A 19,026-nucleotide genomic window follows, 5' to 3' on the forward strand; every position below is an offset into this window, starting at 1 on the left:
AAGGCCAGTCAGCAGCCTGTTTGGCATTCCACGGCTGGCCTCGTTTTCGTTTTCGCTAGAAGCAGAGACGGAGAACCCTGATGCATAGTAAGGAGAAAGCAACACCCCCTTTTCCCTTTTCAAAGGAGACAACAAGCAGCCAGTACTGTGCTGTCCTGGGAATGGGCAGCAGTGTGGTCCCACACCAGTGCTATGCCAAGAAATCAGGCTCTAGGGCATTAGGAACAGCTACTACGGTCACCCTAGATTCCCACAAGAAGCTTTGGTGTAAGCTAAATGTGGGTTCAGGTTAGCTGTCACAAGGCAGTGAGGCTTGGGTACTTGTACCGATTCTCCTTGATAGCATTTCCAGGGGCTGAGGAGCACAGGTATTTCTCCTTGTAGCACAGAGGATCTTTCCAAATAGTGGCTAGACTAAGATTTATTTATGTACTTAATATTAACATTTTAAAAGATTTCATTTACTTCAGCAACATGGAAGACAACTGAGTGTACTGTTAAAACACCTAAAATCCAGAGATGGTCAGGGCAGGAAATATCCCAAATAGCGCCTCCATGCCTGATGTGGGATGAAGGATCAGTGCCAAACCTCCAACCTTGGCCAGGCTCTGCCATTAAGCTGAGACAACCCAGAGGTAAGACGGCTTTGGCCTCATCCCCATCAGTGGGGAGGCCTTACCTGCTCACAAATAAGAAAGGGCTAGATTGGTACTGAGGATCTGATTCCCAGTGAGTCATCAAGAATGTTAGTTGGTTCTCTCTTCAGCAGGTGGCTTAGCACCTTTCTGGAGAAGAGAGAGCAGTAGTCTGGGGCCAGGAGGCTGGAGAGTGAGGGCCAACATCCAACAAAGACTTCCTCCCTTTTGGTAACAGGCTGTCCCTTTTTTTTCAACAGCAAGAGGCCTGAAATCCAGAGGAGTCATTAAAAAAACTCCTTCTGGCTGCAACCTGAAAGTATCTCCCAAGCCAGACTGGGGAAGAGATGGCAAGTCCAGCTTCAGTGGGCTTCTTCTTCAATAGGGGAGCAGCCAGAGAAGAAGCTGGTATTGCTGGCCAGAGCTCGTTTCTTTTTCTTCCCTGGAGCTTTATTTTCTTGGGATTCTGCTACATGTTTCGATTCTGGGAGGCCAAGGGAAGAGGCAGCTGGAGTCGTCTTCTTTAACAGCACCTGCTCCACATCACACATCTCTTTGAGGAGCTAGAAAGGACAGAGACAGGTATGACTAGATCCTGGGTAGGGGCAGAGGCTCAGCTCAGCCTCGCCACTACAAATGCTCAGTACAGTGTAGTATGAGGTGTCCCCCAAGATCTGGCTGTCGAAAAGAAAAAGAAAGACTGGCCTATGCACAAGTCCCACTTCCCAGCAAGCTGATCGTACCTCTGCCCCCTTTTCTCCCACTGCACTCTGTCTTAGCTAATGCAGAGAGGAATGCTAATAGAGTTGAAAATGCCTGCCTTTAGCCCACCTACCTTGCTGTTGGGAGTGGCACAGACAGGGTTAAAGAAGCTCAATCCTGGGGTAACCTCTGTGGGGTCCTCCAGTTTGAAAGAGCCTTCGGAATCCTGGGTGGGCTCAACAGTGCCCAAACTATCCTGAGAATCAGACAGGCCTATTAGAAATGTGGCTACCAGGGTTACAAAATCAGTCTGCTCCCCTTTAACCAGTGAGGTACCAGCTCTGAGTGCCTCATCTGCCAGTCCAAGCAAGTCTCAGGGAGACCCCTGCTTGGGGTTTCTTGCTGGCAGCCTCTGAAGGCAAAGGAGTGGGTAGGATATCACAAAGCAAGGTTGAAAACAAGGCCAAGCCTTAGTCATTTCTTTGATTAATCTTCCACCCTCTATAATATGCAGTACCCTTGTTAGCATGTCTATAGGGTGTTGCCTGTATTGGGTCTTCCTTTCAGAGAAGCAACTAAGGCCAAGAGTGAAAAGTTACTTAGGTAACAAGGAGACTCTGTGGTAGAGCTCAGATTAGAATTATAGCCTGTTGTCATGGAAACAGAATTGGATTGAGAAGTCAGGAAGCCTGAGGTCTAATTTTAGCTGTCATGACCAGCTGTGCAATATCAGGTGCGTCACTTAAGCTTATCTCTCTCTGGGTCTTAGTTTCCCTCTCTGTATAATGGGAGCATTGGACTAGATCAGTGGTTTTACAACCAAAATTCTTAAGGGGAAGCCCAATACATAAATAAGTAAAGAGCAAGTTGCTTTGATTGACATGAAGTCAAACCGAGCCAGGCCATGGTCCTCGGTTCAAGAAGTACTTCCATGGAGCCACTAGGGTAGACTCCAGAACCCAAATTGAAAAAGCCATGGGAACAGAGATCCCTGCTACTTCTATAATTCTTAGCCTGAACCCCAGCTTGCCACGTTAGTCCTCTAATGACTATCTTCCTTCGAAGTCATTTTAATAGAAGAGCCGGCAGAACCGTTCACATGCAGATGTTCAAGAAATGCATGATGAACGAACGATCATTATACCAAGCTTGCTAGAGTTGTTGTACATCACATAGAGAGCTGTAGGAACAGGCTTTTGCCATGAGCACAGGTAGGTGTAAGGCAATCTTTGTTTCCCTGAGTTTGCTATTCCTGGGAATATAAGGAGGACAGGTACAATTAACTTGGCCCACAACAGTGACTATTTGAAAGACCAAGTTCCTGTGGGTCTTTCCTAGAGCCATGGAATAACTGGTTCCCATGGAGAGGGTCTAAGCAACTAATTTCTCAAGATGTCAGAAGGATTAATTTCCTTCCTGGAAGCTGCCACGTGGCCCTTATAGTTTCAGCTAAGCCTCTGGGCTAGTTTGGTCCTGCATGTCTATGTGCCTGTAGTTGCCTGTTTTCCTATTCTGTTTCTGCCTCAGAAACGGCACCACAACTTTACAGCCAAGGCTTGGGGTGGGGAGCTGCATATCTGGAAATCTCCTGGGACAGGCTGTGGTTTCTGAAAGGGGTATGTGAACAGGCTGGCAGCGAGGAAGAAGGACCGAGAAGTGAAATGTCTCTGGTTGCAGAGGGCCAGAGAAGGGGCAGGAGACTCCAGGTTTCACAATGGTGGGAACTGACAGGATGTCTGAAGGGACGGCCGATCCTACCTTGTCTTGTTGACGGTTCCTACACTTTGTGGGGTCACAGCTGCAGTCTGTGCCGCAGTCCGACTTTTGTCTCCTGCACCCACACTGCTTGTTCCCACACCAGCCCTTGCAGGAACACTGCAAAAATGGGTGTGTAGAAAGAAAGACACATTACCAAAAGAGTTAGAAGACCAATTTAACATGCCTTCCCTTCCTTTGCAAGCCTTTTCGGAAAAAAAATGGAAAGTACCATTGACTTTACCATGCTTCTATCTCCTCAGTCCCCTCTTCTTTAGTGAAACAATGATCATCAGAACCACGAGAAGTTGTCTAAGAACAAGTCATGGTAGACAGATCCATTTTCTTATTTTGATACCAGAGGGATACCATGATAACACAGGCTAACTGGCAAAGACTCTCATGACAATTTTATGGTCAAAGCGAAGAACTGCAAGTTGGATGGTAGGAGTGTTAGGTATATTTGAGGACTGAGTATAGTTGCTCAATATCTTTCGATCTACCCAGCTGTACTTGCATCCAAGTCACAGTTCTACAGCTTGTTCAGTGTCAGCCTGGGCTACGTCTGCAGCCGTTGAATCAGTCAACGTTTTAATAAATCACCGATGATATGAAATAAAGTCATTTACATTTTATATGGCACTTTACAGTTTTCAGAGTACTTTCATATATATAAATACAGAATCTCATTTGAATCTCATAGCCAGTTGACAAGGTAGGCATGTTTATTGACTGTAATGACGACACAAAACTGGAAGGGTGATTAATAAGTAAGATATCAGAATCACAATTCAAAAATATTTTGACAGGCTGGAATTATGGGCTGCCAAGTAAAAAGAAAAGTTATAACAAGGATAAACATAAGTCTGGCATCTAGGTTCTCTCCACATCAGCCATATAAATATAGATCTGGCTTAAAAGCAGTTGGTGCAAAAAGGGCCTAAGGATGTGAGGTGTCAGGAAGCTCCATGAGTCAACAGTGTGAAATGGCTGTCAAAAAGCAAATGAGTCAGGGGTGCCTGGGTGGTTCAGTTGGTTGACTCTTGATTTTGGCTCAGGCTGTGATCCCAGGGTCCTGGTATTGAGCGCCTGCATTGGGCTCTGTGCTGACTGTGGAGACTGCTTGATATTCTTTCTCTCTCTCTCTCTCAAATAAAAAAAAAGCAAATCAGTCAGGTAGAAATTTGGAGTTTGGAAATCATGGGGAACAATTGCTTCACTAGACTCAGTATCAGTCAGATCCCATTTGAAATGATGCATCATCTTATATTGGGCATGATAATTTTTTTCAGGTATATCAAAGCACAGACAATAAAAAAATTCACTCATGTTCTTATTCTTCCCTTAATAACTAAAATACAGATATAACTGAAGCCTCCTACCTACCCTTTCTTGATCCCATTCACCTCCCACTCTCCCAGGGGCAAAGTCTCTTGAATTAGGTGTTTATCACTCCCCCACAGGTCTTTGTACCACGTATGAGTTTTCATAAAAAAACAAGGAATTATCTTACATCTTTTAAACTTCATATAAGTGGAATCTTACTATATGTTGACATGCATTGCTCTGGTTCCACTCATTTTATTTCTTTTTTTTTATGTTTATTTATTTTTGAGAGACAAAGCATGAGTAAGGGAGAGGCAGAGAGAGAGGGAGACACAGAATCTGAAGTAGGGTTCAGGCTCTGAGCTGTCAGCACAGAGCCCTACGTGGGGCTTGAATTCACAAGCCGTGAGATCACGACCTAAGCCGAAGTTGGACGCTCAACTGACTGAGCTACCAGGAGCCCCCAGTTCCATTCATTTTCATTCTACGAACACACCATGATGTAGTCACACTCTTCATCGTGCCATGAGCACACTTACCAACCAGGCTGCAATAGTAATAGCTGGCATTAATGTATGCCAAGCACTGTTATAAGTGCTTTCTGTGTATTAAACCCATTTAATCAGGAAGTATGTTTCCTTGTGCACATATTCAGGAGTTCAGTGTGGGTATGTGTTTAATAAAGAGGACATTAAGCAAAAAAAGAGGCAGGTGACTAGCATTATAGGAAGCTATGTTATAAGAGAAATGGTGGAAGGAAGGAAGGATAGTTTGGCTTGGAAGAGACATAGGTGGCAGAGCTCACAGAATGACAGACTGGAGTCAGAAGAGACCTCAGCAACCATCTAGAGCCTGATTTGAAGCCCTTCTCTCATGTCCCTGGTCTAATTATCTGAAGCTCTATTTATCCTGAGATGAGGATAGTTTCTATGTAACTTCTGACCAGAGGATCCAATTCTGCCATGTGGAATGATAAGGGATCAGTTTAACTCCACTTTCACAGCATTCTTGTTCTTATCCTGAACATAATTTCCACTCCCCAGTCCCCCTCTGTTCAGATCCTCTCAAAGCTAAATGGACCTAGTTTCCTCAATGATTCACCACATGACATTGTTTCCAAGAATCCTCACCACCGTGGCTATATGCCAATTTGTCCAAGTTCATCCTTAATTGTGACATCCAGACATGAGCATAACTTTCTTTTTTTTTAATTTTCTAATGTTTATTTTATTTTTGAGAGACAGAGCATGAGTGGGGGAGGGGCAGAAAGAGAGGGAGACACAGAATCTGAAGCAGGCTCCAGGCTGTCAGCACAGAGCCCGACGCAGGACTCGAATTCATGAACTGTGAGATCATGACCTGAGCTGAAGTCTGACGCCTAACCGACTGAGCCACCCCAGTGCCCTGAGCATAACTTTCTAAATGTGGTGTGGCCGTTGTGAGGTAGATTGACACAAACAAGTCCCTTAATACAGATCCAACAGTCTTGTTAATGAGGTCTAAAAAAAAAATCACAGTAGCTTTCTTTCTTCTGTCAGATCTTTGTGAATCCATACTGAGTTTACAGTTAAATTCAAGTCCTTATGTCTCTTTCATATGACAACCATCACCACTGTTCTGTAGTTGTGAAGGTAAAAGAAACCATTATAATATCTCTTTTCCTGATGATCTTACTATATATCTCTTTATAAAATGTGAAAATCAAAACTGTGATTTTTGATATTTAATAGCTGTATATAGTATTTTATCATGTGAAAATGTCGACTTATTTAACCAGCCCCCTAATGGTAGACATTAAGATTGTTTTCAAAGAAAGTATTTCCTATTACAAAATCATGTTACCACATATATCCTGCTACATAAACACAATCTAAATCTTCCCACCATTGACAAGGCCCTCCATGATATGGCCCCTAACTACTCTGGCCTGACCTTGTATTACGCTCTCCCACTTCTCAATACTCTCCAGCTACCCTGGCCTTTTCAGCTGTTCCTTGGTAAACCAAACTCATTCCTGTCTGAGGCTTTTTCCTGCATTTGCTGTTCCCTTTTTTTGAAATGTTTTCCCTCTGATTCTTTTCCCTGACTTACTCCTTCACTTTGTTCAGATCTCTGCTTAACCATCTTCCTCCTTGGAGAGGTCTCTCCCAAGCACTCTTTCCCTACCCCAGAATTCTCTATGGCTTCACTATATTTCTGTTTCTCTATTATCATCATCTAAAATTATTTTATTTATTTGTCATGGTGTGTCTCTCTTCACACGAATGTCTTTAGTTTTGTAAGGCCAAGGATCTTACCTGTCTTGTTTGTTGTATCCTTAGCACCTAGAAACAGTGTTTGATATATATCTAGGTGCTCACAAAAGATTTGTTGAATGAATAAATCTTTTTATGTACCAGTGACTATTTCCTTAGTATAAATTCCTATGTGTATAATTACTGGGCCAGAGGACAGGAACATTGTTAAGATTAAAAAAAAATTTTTTAAATGTTTATTTATTTTTGACAGAGAGAGCGAGAGAGAGAAAGAGCACGAGTGGGGGAGGGGCAGAGAGAGAGGGAGACACAGAAGCCGAAGCAGGCTCCAGGCTCTGAGCTGTCAGCAGAGCCCGACGTGGGGCTTGAACTCACAGACGGCAAGATTATGACCTGAGCCGAATTTGGACGCTCAACCAACTGAGCCACCCAGGCACCCCTCATTGTTAAGATTTTTGATAAGTATTTTTTTAAAAGATTTTTATTTAAAAAAAAAAAATTTTTTTTTAACGTTTATTTATTTTTGAGACAGGGAGAGACAGCATGAACGGGGGAGGGTCAGAGAGAGAGGGAGACACAGAATCCGAAACAGGCTCCAGGCTCTGAGCTGTCAGCACAGAGCCTGATGCTGGGCTTGAACTCCCAGACCGCGAGATCATGACCTGAGCCGGAGTCGGATGCCTAACCGACTGAGCCACCCAGGCGCCCCAAAAGATTTTTATTTTTAAGTAATCTCTACACCCAACGTGGGGCTTGAACTTAACAACCCTCAGATCAAGAGTCACATGCTCTACTGACTGAGCCGGCCAGGTGTATTTTTGTATTTTTGATACATATTATTGATACATATGTATTTTTGATACATATTTTCAAATTGCCTCTCAGACGCACACCAATTTACCTACCCAGTAGCAATAGAGAGGAATGCCCACATTAGTCGCCCTTGCCAATACCGGACGTTATGACGAAAAAAATCTTGTTTCTTTCAGTAAGACAGGACAAAAGACAGAGTTCTATGACATGTCCTAGAGACAACTCACTAGATGACAGTGATCCACTGATTACTATAGCCTGGGCATCTAAATGCCTCACACTCTATTATCCTGTCAATGTGTCTCTATTTTATCCAAAGGGATAATACAATGAGAGTGGTATCTGAAGGGCTGTTGTGAGGAAGAACAGCTAGACTTTTACACAGCCATCTCCTATTGGGATGATTTACAGGTCAGTATATTTTATCTCAAAAAGGAACAACTTCCTAACGGTTAGTGGACTATGATGGGCTGCCCTATGAGGCTGTGAGCTTCCCAGTACTAGAAGTTTTCAAGCAGGCAGAGGCTAAACACCTGATAGTGGTATTATGGGAACAGTCATGATACACACATGACAGATGCATTCGCATGAATGCCATTTCACAAGCTATAACTTCACCTTATTCTCTTTCCCACCAGGACCCAGATCATAACGTACGAGAGGGAACATGACCTTGCCACAGCCATGACTTCAAATATATATGTTTGTGGTACATGGCATGTGTGTGTGTGTGTATACATGTGTGTGTATTGCAACAGCCAGCAAGCCACCAGCATGTCCCAACACCCCAGGTGAGAACCACTATAATAGAGGGATTCTTTATATAGAGTGGGAAGTAGAGCTGAAAGACCTCTGGGGTTCCTTTAAGCCAGTGATTTGCAACCCTGGCTACACACAAATCTCTGGGGAGCTTTTCAAAAAGACCAGGTCCCACCTCAGACCAATTAAATCAGAATATTTGGGGGTGGGTCCCAGGCTCCTTATGCTGGAAAGCTCCCTTGGGGATTCTTTTTTTTTTTTTTTTTTTTTTATTTTTTTTTTTCAACGTTTTTTTTATTTATTTTTGGGACAGAGAGAGACAGAGCATGAACGGGGGAGGGGCAGAGAGAGAGGGAGACACAGAATCGGAAACAGGCTCCAGGCTCCGAGCCATCAGCCCAGAGCCTGACGCGGGGCTCGAACTCACGGACCGCGAGATCGTGACCTGGCTGAAGTCGGACGCTTAACCGACTGCGCCACCCAGGCGCCCCTCCCTTGGGGATTCTAATGTGCAGCCAGGGTTGAGAAATATTGCTTTAGAGTCTCTAATTCTTTTAGCACTGATTTCAGTATTATACTGTATCTCAAAATAAGATCTGGTAAAAACTTTAACATAAAGAATACCAGGCTATGACAGGAGACTCAGGCTCTACTCCTATATTTAATACTTGGTATGACCTTGGACAAGTCACTTCATTCAAGTTTATCTCCATTTTTTCATCACTAAGGTAGAGATTAAGAATACCTGCCCCTTCTTTTCTGCCAAAGGGGACAAATGACTATTTGTAAAAATGCTTATGGTGCTTTAATTTTTTTAATGTTTATGTATTTTTGAGAGAGAGAGAGGGAGAGAGACAGACCACGAGTGGGGAGGGGCAGAGAGAGAGGAAGACATGGAATCTGAAGGAGGCTCCAGGCTCTGAGCTGTCAGCACAGAGCCCGATGCTGGGCTCAAACCCACGAACTGTGAGATCATGACCTGAGCTGAAGTCGGATGCTTAACCAACTGAGCCACCCAGGTGCCCCGCTTATGGTGCTTTACTAATAATACCTGTATGATATTTGATTCTTTACAAGGTGTTTTTGCATATATTCCTTCTTTTAACTTCTCAGATACCATAAAACACCATATAAAGGTAGTATTACTAAAACTCATTAATTAATTAATTAAAAAAACCATATTTATACAACTTTGTTACTTTGACTCAGGATATTAGTGCTGGAAGGGACCTTATACATCATCTACTGTAGTCTAATCCCTTCATTGCATAGATAAGGAATCTGAAGCCTAGGGAGATTAAGTGACCTGTTTTAGGTCATCCAATTAGCCAGTGGCAAACTAAAGACTAGAACCCATGTCTACCTGGCTTTGAACCTATTATTTTTACTATAGCACATGGCCTATCCCTCAGCATCTCCTTAGTACATATAGGAAACATGGCTGAGTGAGGAAGCCTACTTTTTCAGCATTAGCTCTAGACGAGTCCTTAGTTTGGTACCTGCTGCAGTCTCCTTTGAAGCAATCTAGTGCTATAACACCAGGCCATTTCAGCTGGGTAGGAACAATAAATACGGCCTTCATGCAAAGCGTCAAGGTCTGTAACTAATGTGTCTACACGTCTGATCAGAGAGCAGTCATAGCATCCACATACTTTGAGGTTGCCAAAAGGGAGAAACTAGATTGTATGCCAACTCCTTCCCCTTAATGCCCAGTTATATTTTCTCAAGTTACAAAATCAGGAGAAAAGCCTAGAAAAGAATAGTCTCTCACTGTTTTAGACATAGAATTTATCACTGATAGCAAACACTGACTTGCAATTTTTACCAGACTTCTATATTTCCCTTTTATGCTTGGAGCCACAGTGCCATAATACATACAGTAAACTTGTCTCCAGCACAAATATACACACATTTGCTTCACATCTGGAAATGCCTTCCGAGGAGTTTTAGGTCCTCTACCATTTGTTTCTGTGTATACTTCTCAACTCTGCTTCCTATTACTTAGCTGACCCTTGTGTCTACATTCAGCTCATGCTCTCCACTTCAGTCATAGTAGAGTCCAAAAACGTTTGTTGAATAAGTGAGTGAAAAGTCAGACATATTCTGCCCCATTTTCTGTAAGTGTCCCAACCCCCTGTCCCTCTATAACTGAGTCTTTGCAATATGCTATTCATTGTGTCAGAAATGGGCTCTCAATTTGCTTCCAAGACTGTGTTTCCCTTTCTGTCTTTTTTTTAAATTTTTAATGTTTTTATTTATTTTTGAGACAGAGACAGAGCATGAGTAGGGGAGAGGCAGAAAAAGAGAGGGAGACACAGAATCTGAAGCAGGCTCCAGGCTCTGAGCTGTCAGCACAGAGCCTGATGCGGGGCTCGAACTCATGGAGTGTGAGATCATGACCTGAGCCGAAGTCGGACGCTCAACCGACTGAGCCACCCAGGCGCCCCTCCCTTTCTGTCTTATAATGCAACAATAGTCATCTCTTTCATGGTATCTTCCTAAGCGGTATATACTTGATTTGGCTTTATAGTCACTCTTAGGGGGTGCCTGGGTGACTTAGTCGGTTAAGCATAGGACTCTTGATATTGGCTCAGCTCATGGTCTCATGGTTTCATGTCAGCTGTCCTGCTAAAAGCATGGAGCCTGCTTGGGATTGGGTTTCCCTCTCTCTCCCTTTCTCTCTTCCCCTCCCCTGCTCACACATGTGCTCTCTCTCAAAATAAATACATAAGCTTTATTTTAAAAAATCTCTCAGTCCATCTCCCTGAGATGAATATGCTCAGGTTCTATGGTATGCTTCTATTTCTTTGCCTTTTTTTCCCATTAGATTATGAGCTCTCTGAGGCTAAGGATGAGCTCTTAGTCCCACTAAGAGCACATGACATGTTGCATTTTTGATGACTCTTCCCAAATGACTTAATAGATAGTCTATTCCTCATGACTTGCTTCTCTCTGGTGTTGTGGCTTTCTAAGGCTCAGTTCCCTTTGTGGGACTCAATCAGCTGATGAAATCAAGTAACCTTCCAGGAAGCTGGCTAGGGTTAATTTGTGAACTGTTCTCTTTAAGTGGAATGTGGCTACAGGGCACATCTGGGGTAGTGGTGAACTACAGTGCCTGGGAAGTTAATATTTCACAACATGAAACATCTAGGTTTGATAATTATATAGGACTATCATCGTGGAAGTAAATAAGCATGCCTCAAAGTCAAATTGTTTCTGACTGACCTTAACTTGGTGTGTTTGAGCTTAATTATTAGCCCTTTCTGTAATTCCTATTGGCCCTCAGCCTAGGGAACACAATCACTCTAGTAGGCAAGGAAGATGAAGTTCCTACTTAGCTTCTGGTCTGCAACTGTTATTGGTATGACCATGATATGATAGAAACTGACTGGATTTGGAGTTGGATATTTGGTTTCAAATCCTGTCATTTGGTTTTATGACCTTAGGCAAGGTCATTTCACTCCTGTGGGTTCCAAATCTATCTGTAAGATGCAAATAATAAATACCTCACTGGATTTTATTTGTGATGATGAAAAGGGAGAACATATATGAGAATGGCTTCTAAACTGTAAAGTATTATAAAAATATGAAGGATTATTATGATCCCTCAATCAGCCTCAATGAAATGGTATGGAACACTACTACCCATTCAGACTTAGTGAGAACCTGAAAATACGAAAACAGCCATCTTGTGCACTCAGGCAACCTTCTCTGCCAGCCCCAGGTTCCATATAGAGCTGGCCCGACAAGGACTCCTCACGGAGCCAAATGCCTTCGAACGGGATTTAGGGGCTCAGGGGCAGGGTATGGGGCCAGCACCTTCCCACTGACAGTAGAGACTAATGACTAGGACCCCTGACAGAGATGAGAGCTGCCTCCTACCCCTTGGATGTTCTTCTTGGACACCTTAACTAGTTTTGTTGGCTTCCATTCCTCATCATCTCCATCATCATCGTCACCAGCACTGTCCTCAGGCTCATTCACGGAATGCTCTGAATAATATTTTAGATCCTCGATATCCATGCTTTGCTCCAGGAATTTTTCTTTAAAACGAGAAGGTTTGGGCTAAGAAAAAAGGTTTGGAATAATTATTTAATAAAATTTAAAAAATACATGTAGATCATATCTTCCCAGTAGCTACTGCCAGCTATATTCTCAGAGCTGAGCTTTCAGACTCCCTCAAATATACGCCCTTGGCTTTACCAATCAGAAGAAATTCTGCTTTAGCCTTTGGCCTTGCAGAGTCTTTGAAGGGATAGAAACTGAAGGGATAGAGGCTGAGCAGTCTGAGGGAAGAAAGAGGGACTCATGATATGATGAGATAAGTATCTCTGGATGGACAGCTGAACACTGCTCTTTTCTCCTGTTTCTTCTCAGTTGTGTTACATAATGCCTGTAAATGGCCCAAAGTCAGCCTTCTGGGGAGGGAGAATGCCTATTTTCCTCAAGATTGTACTGTAGTTTTGTTTGGGACTCCAAGGAAAATTGAGATGCTGAAATTTGGGCTTTTTAACTCTCAACCTCTTCTAAAAGATGAACTTAATTAGCACACTCACCCCCAACTGTGGCCATGTGCAGGTATTACCAGCACTGAGCAGTTTACCTTAGGTGGGATATACTCAAAAGAAGAGTCTGGAGATAGAAGGGTATCTTTAGGAAGATGAGGTTTCTGCCTGCTGGCTACTTGGAGGAGGGTCAGTTTCTGTTCGGAAAGAAAACACATAGTGTATGCTGCAGGGCAGCCACTGGGAATGTTAATGGCTAAAACATAAAGACTCCTAAGATAGCTTAATTTAAACCATAGTAAAGTGAGGCAAGTTAATAGTAAAGTAGGTTGAAGGACTCACTTTAGAAGATCGGCATTAGATTCAGAAAAGAGCAGATTAAAAAATGTGTGTTTATACCATTTTGAAACGCACATGACTGTATTACATGGAAACTTGACACAGACCTCAAAAATAGAGCCAACTCATCATACTCGGGGCTGCTCCCAAGAGCTGACCTCAATTACAACAGGGTCTCCCAGGGCTTATTAAAGTGGGTGGGAAGCTGTGTTACCTGCTTGATGATTTCATTCTCTCGGAGAAGCTGCTGATTTTGCTCACACACTTCTCGCATCTTCTCAAGTTCTTCATCCTATTTCCAGATAGTGCAGTGATAGGTGGGGTTATTTTGGGCACTACATGTGGGTTACCAAACAACTCACATAGATGAAAACATACTGCTGCCAAGTTGCTGGCAGCAGATGGTTTTTGCACAGCAGGCATTGGCACCCAGAAAAATGCCTGATTCCCACCAGTTCCTAGGTGTCCTGAATGCCACTTCTATTCCAACACTCCCAAGCCGTCCTGACCACACTCACAGGAACCATGTGCTCTACCCTAAATGCTTTCCTTATTCTTTTCTGTTTTCTAGCCTTGCATCCCTTATTCATTCACATCAGGATGCTGATTAAGACACCAAAATGGACAGTTAGCTTTGTTTCTTTCAAGTTGACAGATGCTTTTGTTCACCGTTCTAAACACAGGCTAGCCATTTTATTTGCTACTCTCATAAGCCTGCTTAAACTTCCTGGCACTTAAGACAACTAGATTCATGATTCGTGCATACGACCTTAACTAGTTTGGTTATGTCTTCGATGGGAGGTGCCAAGGAAACTCTCGAGACTGGTGGTTCAGGGAAAAAAAAAAAAGATTCTAAGTTGGATAAAATAGTGCTCCAACATGCTACTAAAGGGTGTGGTGTTCCCAGCCTCTGGAAGAGATTCAGACCTTAGGCACTTTACAAACATGTCAGGTCTCAGCTCAAAACAAGCTCAGGAAGAGACAGCTGAATGCCCCTAGGATTCTGTGGGATGATTGAACTTTCTCAACTCTTTTAGGGCTCAGGGCTGAGGAAAAGAACCAGGAGGCCTCAAAGTCTGGTATGGAGTATGTATCGTCATTTCTGTACCACGAAGGAGGTTATTCGATGTGTGGTTACATTCTAAATACCCCTAAATTGAATAAATAGGGCCAAAAGACTGCAGAGGTTACTAGTATAAATCTCTTTTCAGTGGTTACTCTCTGCTGAAAGTACAATGGTGTAAATCAGACAGGATTCTCAGCCAGGCTTGTGGATCCCACCTCTGGAGACCTTTGCCTCGTTATCATACCTGACACTTCAGTGTGCTCAGCAGCTGTTGTTCCTTTTCGCTGACCGACTCCTCTAGCTGCTTCTCTGCCATTTGGCTTTGCTTCAGTTGGCTGAGCAGGTATAGCACCTAGGGACAAAGGAGTAAGAAGAGGAAAAAGGAATTCCGGCTTAGTTCAAGCAGGGACCCAGATGACTCCTCTGATTTAGAAGTACGGGTTGCATTTTGTTCTCATGGCCTGAAGTAGTAAGCACGGCCACAATGTTACTCTCAGTCTTAACGCTGGAGGCTAAGAGCCACTGTATGTGTACACTTCGACAAGTAATTTCTCTCAAGTTCCTCGCCTGCAAAACTTGGAAAAGACTATGGGGTCTTTTGAAGGGAACTTCATATCCCCCCTACTATCTTTTTATTAAAAAATTTTTTCTCCCCACTATCTTTTTAAAACTAATAACAAAAAGCAACGACCCTTTGTTTCTCAGTATAGCTTCTTGGCTTGCCAGAGTTTTACCTTCTCTTGGTGCTGTTGCTCCACTCTGACCAGCTCTGCCTGTAACTCTGTCTCTATTTCAGCAAAATGATTTCGTTCCTCAAACAGCATCTTCTGCATGTCAGCACAGCTGGCCTTGTTCTGTTTCAGGCTGCTTTCAAGCTTGCTGACCTGTATTTTGGAGGAGACCAGCTGGAAGGGATAAAAGAAGATCAGTTTATTTGGAGAATGGCCACCTTTCCCCATTCATTAGGCAGGAAAATGTCAGCTTTCCTGAAATGGACTGAGAAAAGTTCCTCCATGTCCAAGTCCATTCTTCTCTTTCTATGTCATATGGAATCTCCCACCGAATAGTAACAATGCTACCAAGAGCCCATATTTCTGTTGAGATAGATCTCTTAGAGCTAGAAGCCACTGCTGAGGTCATTTAATCTCTTGCTCTGTCTCCAGGCGAGAATAAACTGAACACAAACAGTATCTGACAACTCCAAGTTCTGATATTTAAGATTTTCTTCCTTCGTCTTAAAAAGAAACCCATAGGACACACCCTTATGGCCAATTATGGCCCATCTCAGAATGTCTGTGTTCACATGTTGGAACTAGTAGACACATTAGCTGGGACTATTGATCTGGCTCTTCAGGCTAGAGTGATATCCTTTGCTGGCCTAGTTTTATAGTCTCTGCTGGCCCACACTGTGAACATCATAAATATCACTGTTCATAAGACTAAACAGGATTGCCTTGGTAGGGCAAATATGGTCACCCAATAAAAAAATGTATAAAGGATATAACATTGCTCAAACTTCCAGGGTTGGAGTTTGTATGCTTGTCTCAAAGTGCAAATGCCTCAGTCACCAGAGTTGATCAACTTCAGTCCCTCTTGTGGCAATGTAAGATGATACATTATTTTAGGGTCAGTGAGGATGGATTTTCCTTAAGATGGATTCATCTTGGGGCGCCTGGGTGGCTCAGTTGGTTAAGTGTCCGACTTCGGCTCAGGTCATGATCTCACGGTCCATGAGTTTGAGCCCCGCGTCGGGCTCTGTGCTGACCACTCAGAGCCTGGAGCCTGTTTCAGATTCTGTGTCTCCCTCTCTCTGACCCTCCCCCATTCATGCTCTGTCTCTCTCTGTCTCAAAAATAAATAAACGTTAAAAAAAAATTTTAAAAAAGATGGATTCATCTTTACATGTGAAAAGATGATTAGGTTTCCTCTTTTCTAGATTGTATCTTAAACTTTTTGAATATACATGTCATAGGTGTTTCAAAAAGCAGTAAGTATAAGAGCTTATGTTTAATGAGTGGCCTACTATGGCATCCTGATATTTTCCCAATAATAATAGCAGATGTTTAATGAGTACTTTCTACGCGTCAGGCATGACAGGTATCAGTTTGCAAGTCCTATATTTTTCTAAGTGAATGGCTTGTACTTGTCCACACCAGCCTTTACCCATAAAATGATTTCTCTAATGCTAGTGTCATTGCAGTTTTCAGCATGAAAAGTGGCAATAGCACTATGACAGTATTCCAAGATAACATCTTATTTCAACCTACCAAGACAGGCCCCTAATTCTTGGTAGGGAAGAGTGATGCTTACCTCTCCAATTAAATATTTCAGGGCACACTTGGCTTCCAGAATGGTAGTGATACTCTCCCAGCGGTGTTTTGGCCTGTCTTCACTTTCTGCATCCAGCAACTTCTGCTGTAGGTCAGCAATCTGAGCACTCCTTCAGGGAAAGAAACAGTGAGACTCATTGCTAGCATCCCTAACACCAAGGAGAGGGGAAGAGCTCTATGGAGAAACTTCAAATAGTTTTATGGATGGAGGTACCAATTAAATATCTTTTTTTTCTAATTTTTTAAAATGTTTGTTTATTTTTGAGAGAGAGAGAGAGAGAGAGAGAGAGAGCGAGCACAAGTGGGGCAGAGGCAAAGAGAGACAGGGACATAGAATCTGAAGCAGGCTCCAGGCTCTGAGCTGTCAGCACAGAGCCCAATGCGAGGCACGAACCTGAGCTAAAGTCGAGATCATGACCTGAGCTAAAGTCAGACGTTTAACTGACTGAGCCACCGAGGCTCAGTTTAAATATCCCCTCAGTTAAATATCTTTTAAATAATGATTGAGTCATCAGGTTAGGTATCTCCATTCTTGGTGCAAAGGGAATCCAAGAGACAATCTTGGTTTTATTTCATTAAATACAGGTCGAAATAAATGGGTCATATAGTGGGATTTGGAAATATTTGTATCAGTAGGGCTTTTGTTGTAGTGCACTGACTGTAATGTGACTTTGTCTTGAGGCCATTTAAGTTCAGACTGTGATATAGTGGCTCAACCATGCAAGAGTAAGAGTCATGTTGGAGACCTGAAGGAAAAACAAAATCTCAAAAGAACAAGCAGGTAAATGTTCTTTGCTGGGACCGAATACCAAATTGATACATATGGCTAATGTTGCGAGAGGTTACCTTGAAGTCCCTGGCACAGGACTGAGAAGTTTCTAAGAAGACTGGATACCATTGACCCTGATTATAACTTACAGATACTTTCAGATCAGGTATGGCCTGAGACCAAGGTTTACACAATAATGCAGTTTCGTTAATAGCTTCCTTCTCAAATTTGCTATGTGTCTGGTGAGAGGTAGTATACCAGCATATGTGTGACGTGCTGCTCTGTAAGGTACTATAAAAGATGGGTACCAAAATAATCTAAGGTGGCAGTTCTCAAATCTTGGAGTTTCAGGACCCCTCTACACTCTTTTTTTTTTAAGTATTTATTTTTGAGAGAGAGAGAGCACGAGCAGGAGAGGGGCACAGAGAGATGGGGACAGAGTCCAAAGCGGGCTCCAGGCTCTGAGCTGTCAGTACACAGCCCGACGTGGAGCTCGAATCCATGAGCTGTGAGATCATGACCTGAGTTGAAGTCAAATGCCCAACTGACTGAACCACCCAGGTGCCCCAGGACCCCTCTACACTCTTAAGAATGACTGAGGACCTCTGAGAAACTCTGTTTATATATATTATACCTATAGGTATTTACAGTATTGAAAGTAAAACTGAGAAAAAATTAAGTATTTATTAATTCACTTAAGATAACAAAAAGCCATTGTAATATATTTTATGAAAAATACATTTTCTAAAACAAAAAATAATTTGGTGAGAAGAGTGGGATTGTTTTACATTTATACAAATCTCTGTAATATCTGGCTTCATAGAAGACAGCTGGATTCTCACATCTCCCTCTGCAACCAGTCTTTTGTGATGTGTTCTGGCTGAAATTAACATCTTTATTAATTGTCTTTAATCTGGCCTCTCATAGATATGTAGTTGGACAAAGGAGGAGCATTTTAATAGCCTATTCAGGTAATTGTGGATAGATACTCTTCTTTGTGATTATACTAAAACCCTGCAAGTGGTAGTTCCCTAAAGTTGAAATGTGGAATTGGAAACCATTACTAGTAAACTTTTCTTACTCCCTTATGTTAAAATCCATCGGTCTATCTTGCAATCTCAATGGTTCTTTTACCCTTACAGGCTTCTGTAATATCATCTGGAGAATGCGGAGTGATGCAAAGTCTCCAAATGTGAACACATTTCATGATGTAATATAAAAAAAATAAAAAATTGTTAATATCACTACTGGTCTCATCAGAAAAGTTATGAAAAACTGTCAAGCTCAATAGTGGCAGACAAAAATTTTCCGAAGTTCTAAGTTTTGCTTGAAAGCTCAAATTCTAACTTTGGTGACAAACACTGCCAGTTGTTTTCCTTGAAGCGACGGGCTCACTCTGTTCACTTTTCAGAAAAGTGTCTGCCAAGTACTGAAGTCTGAATAACCATAGTTTGTCAGTCATTCTTTCAAAGACAACTAATGTTCCATGGAAAAACAATCGTACAAGTGCTTTTCCTCCAGACAACTCTCAGACTTTAGCACAGAGCACAAGTAGTCTGTGTTCTTCCCGTTCTGTCATGCAGAATACTAAATAGATTTGAACTCAAGGGTTGAGATTTAATGAAATTAACAATTTTTACTGCTTTAACAAAGCCATTCTTTTTTTCTTTTACTACTTAAAAAAAATGTGGGGCTTGAACTCATGACCCCGAGATCAGGAGTATCATATTCTACCGATTGAGCCAGCCAGGTGCCCCTATCAAAGCCAGTCT

General features: G+C 42.5%; 1 protein-coding gene across 2 annotated transcripts in view; it reads right to left on the bottom strand.

Annotated features, from left to right (window-relative positions):
• Nucleotides 1–406: 406 nt before the first annotated feature.
• KIF4A (kinesin family member 4A) overlaps nt 407–19,026 on the bottom strand; it is a 122,078-nt gene continuing 103,458 nt past the window's right edge. The window contains exons 23-31 of one of the 2 annotated variants that reach the window (XM_081793043.1): nt 16,466–16,595; nt 14,890–15,060; nt 14,400–14,507; nt 13,304–13,381; nt 12,849–12,947; nt 12,128–12,310; nt 3,096–3,212; nt 1,471–1,593; nt 407–1,198 (exon numbers count right to left, since the gene is read on the bottom strand). In XM_081793043.1, the coding sequence (XP_081649169.1) occupies nt 998–1,198; nt 1,471–1,593; nt 3,096–3,212; nt 12,128–12,310; nt 12,849–12,947; nt 13,304–13,381; nt 14,400–14,507; nt 14,890–15,060; nt 16,466–16,595 (1,210 nt within the window). In that variant the 3' untranslated portion in view covers nt 407–997. Of the gene's footprint in view, nt 1,199–1,470; nt 1,594–3,095; nt 3,213–12,127; nt 12,311–12,801; nt 12,948–13,303; nt 13,382–14,399; nt 14,508–14,889; nt 15,061–16,465; nt 16,596–19,026 lie in introns of those variants that run through there. The other variant, XM_081793044.1, reaches the window with a different exon arrangement.

Source organism: Panthera onca, chromosome X (genome assembly GCF_046562875.1).
Source record: "Panthera onca isolate mPanOnc1 chromosome X, mPanOnc1 haplotype 2, whole genome shotgun sequence".
In the NCBI taxonomy this organism is placed as follows: Eukaryota; Metazoa; Chordata; class Mammalia; order Carnivora; family Felidae; genus Panthera; species Panthera onca.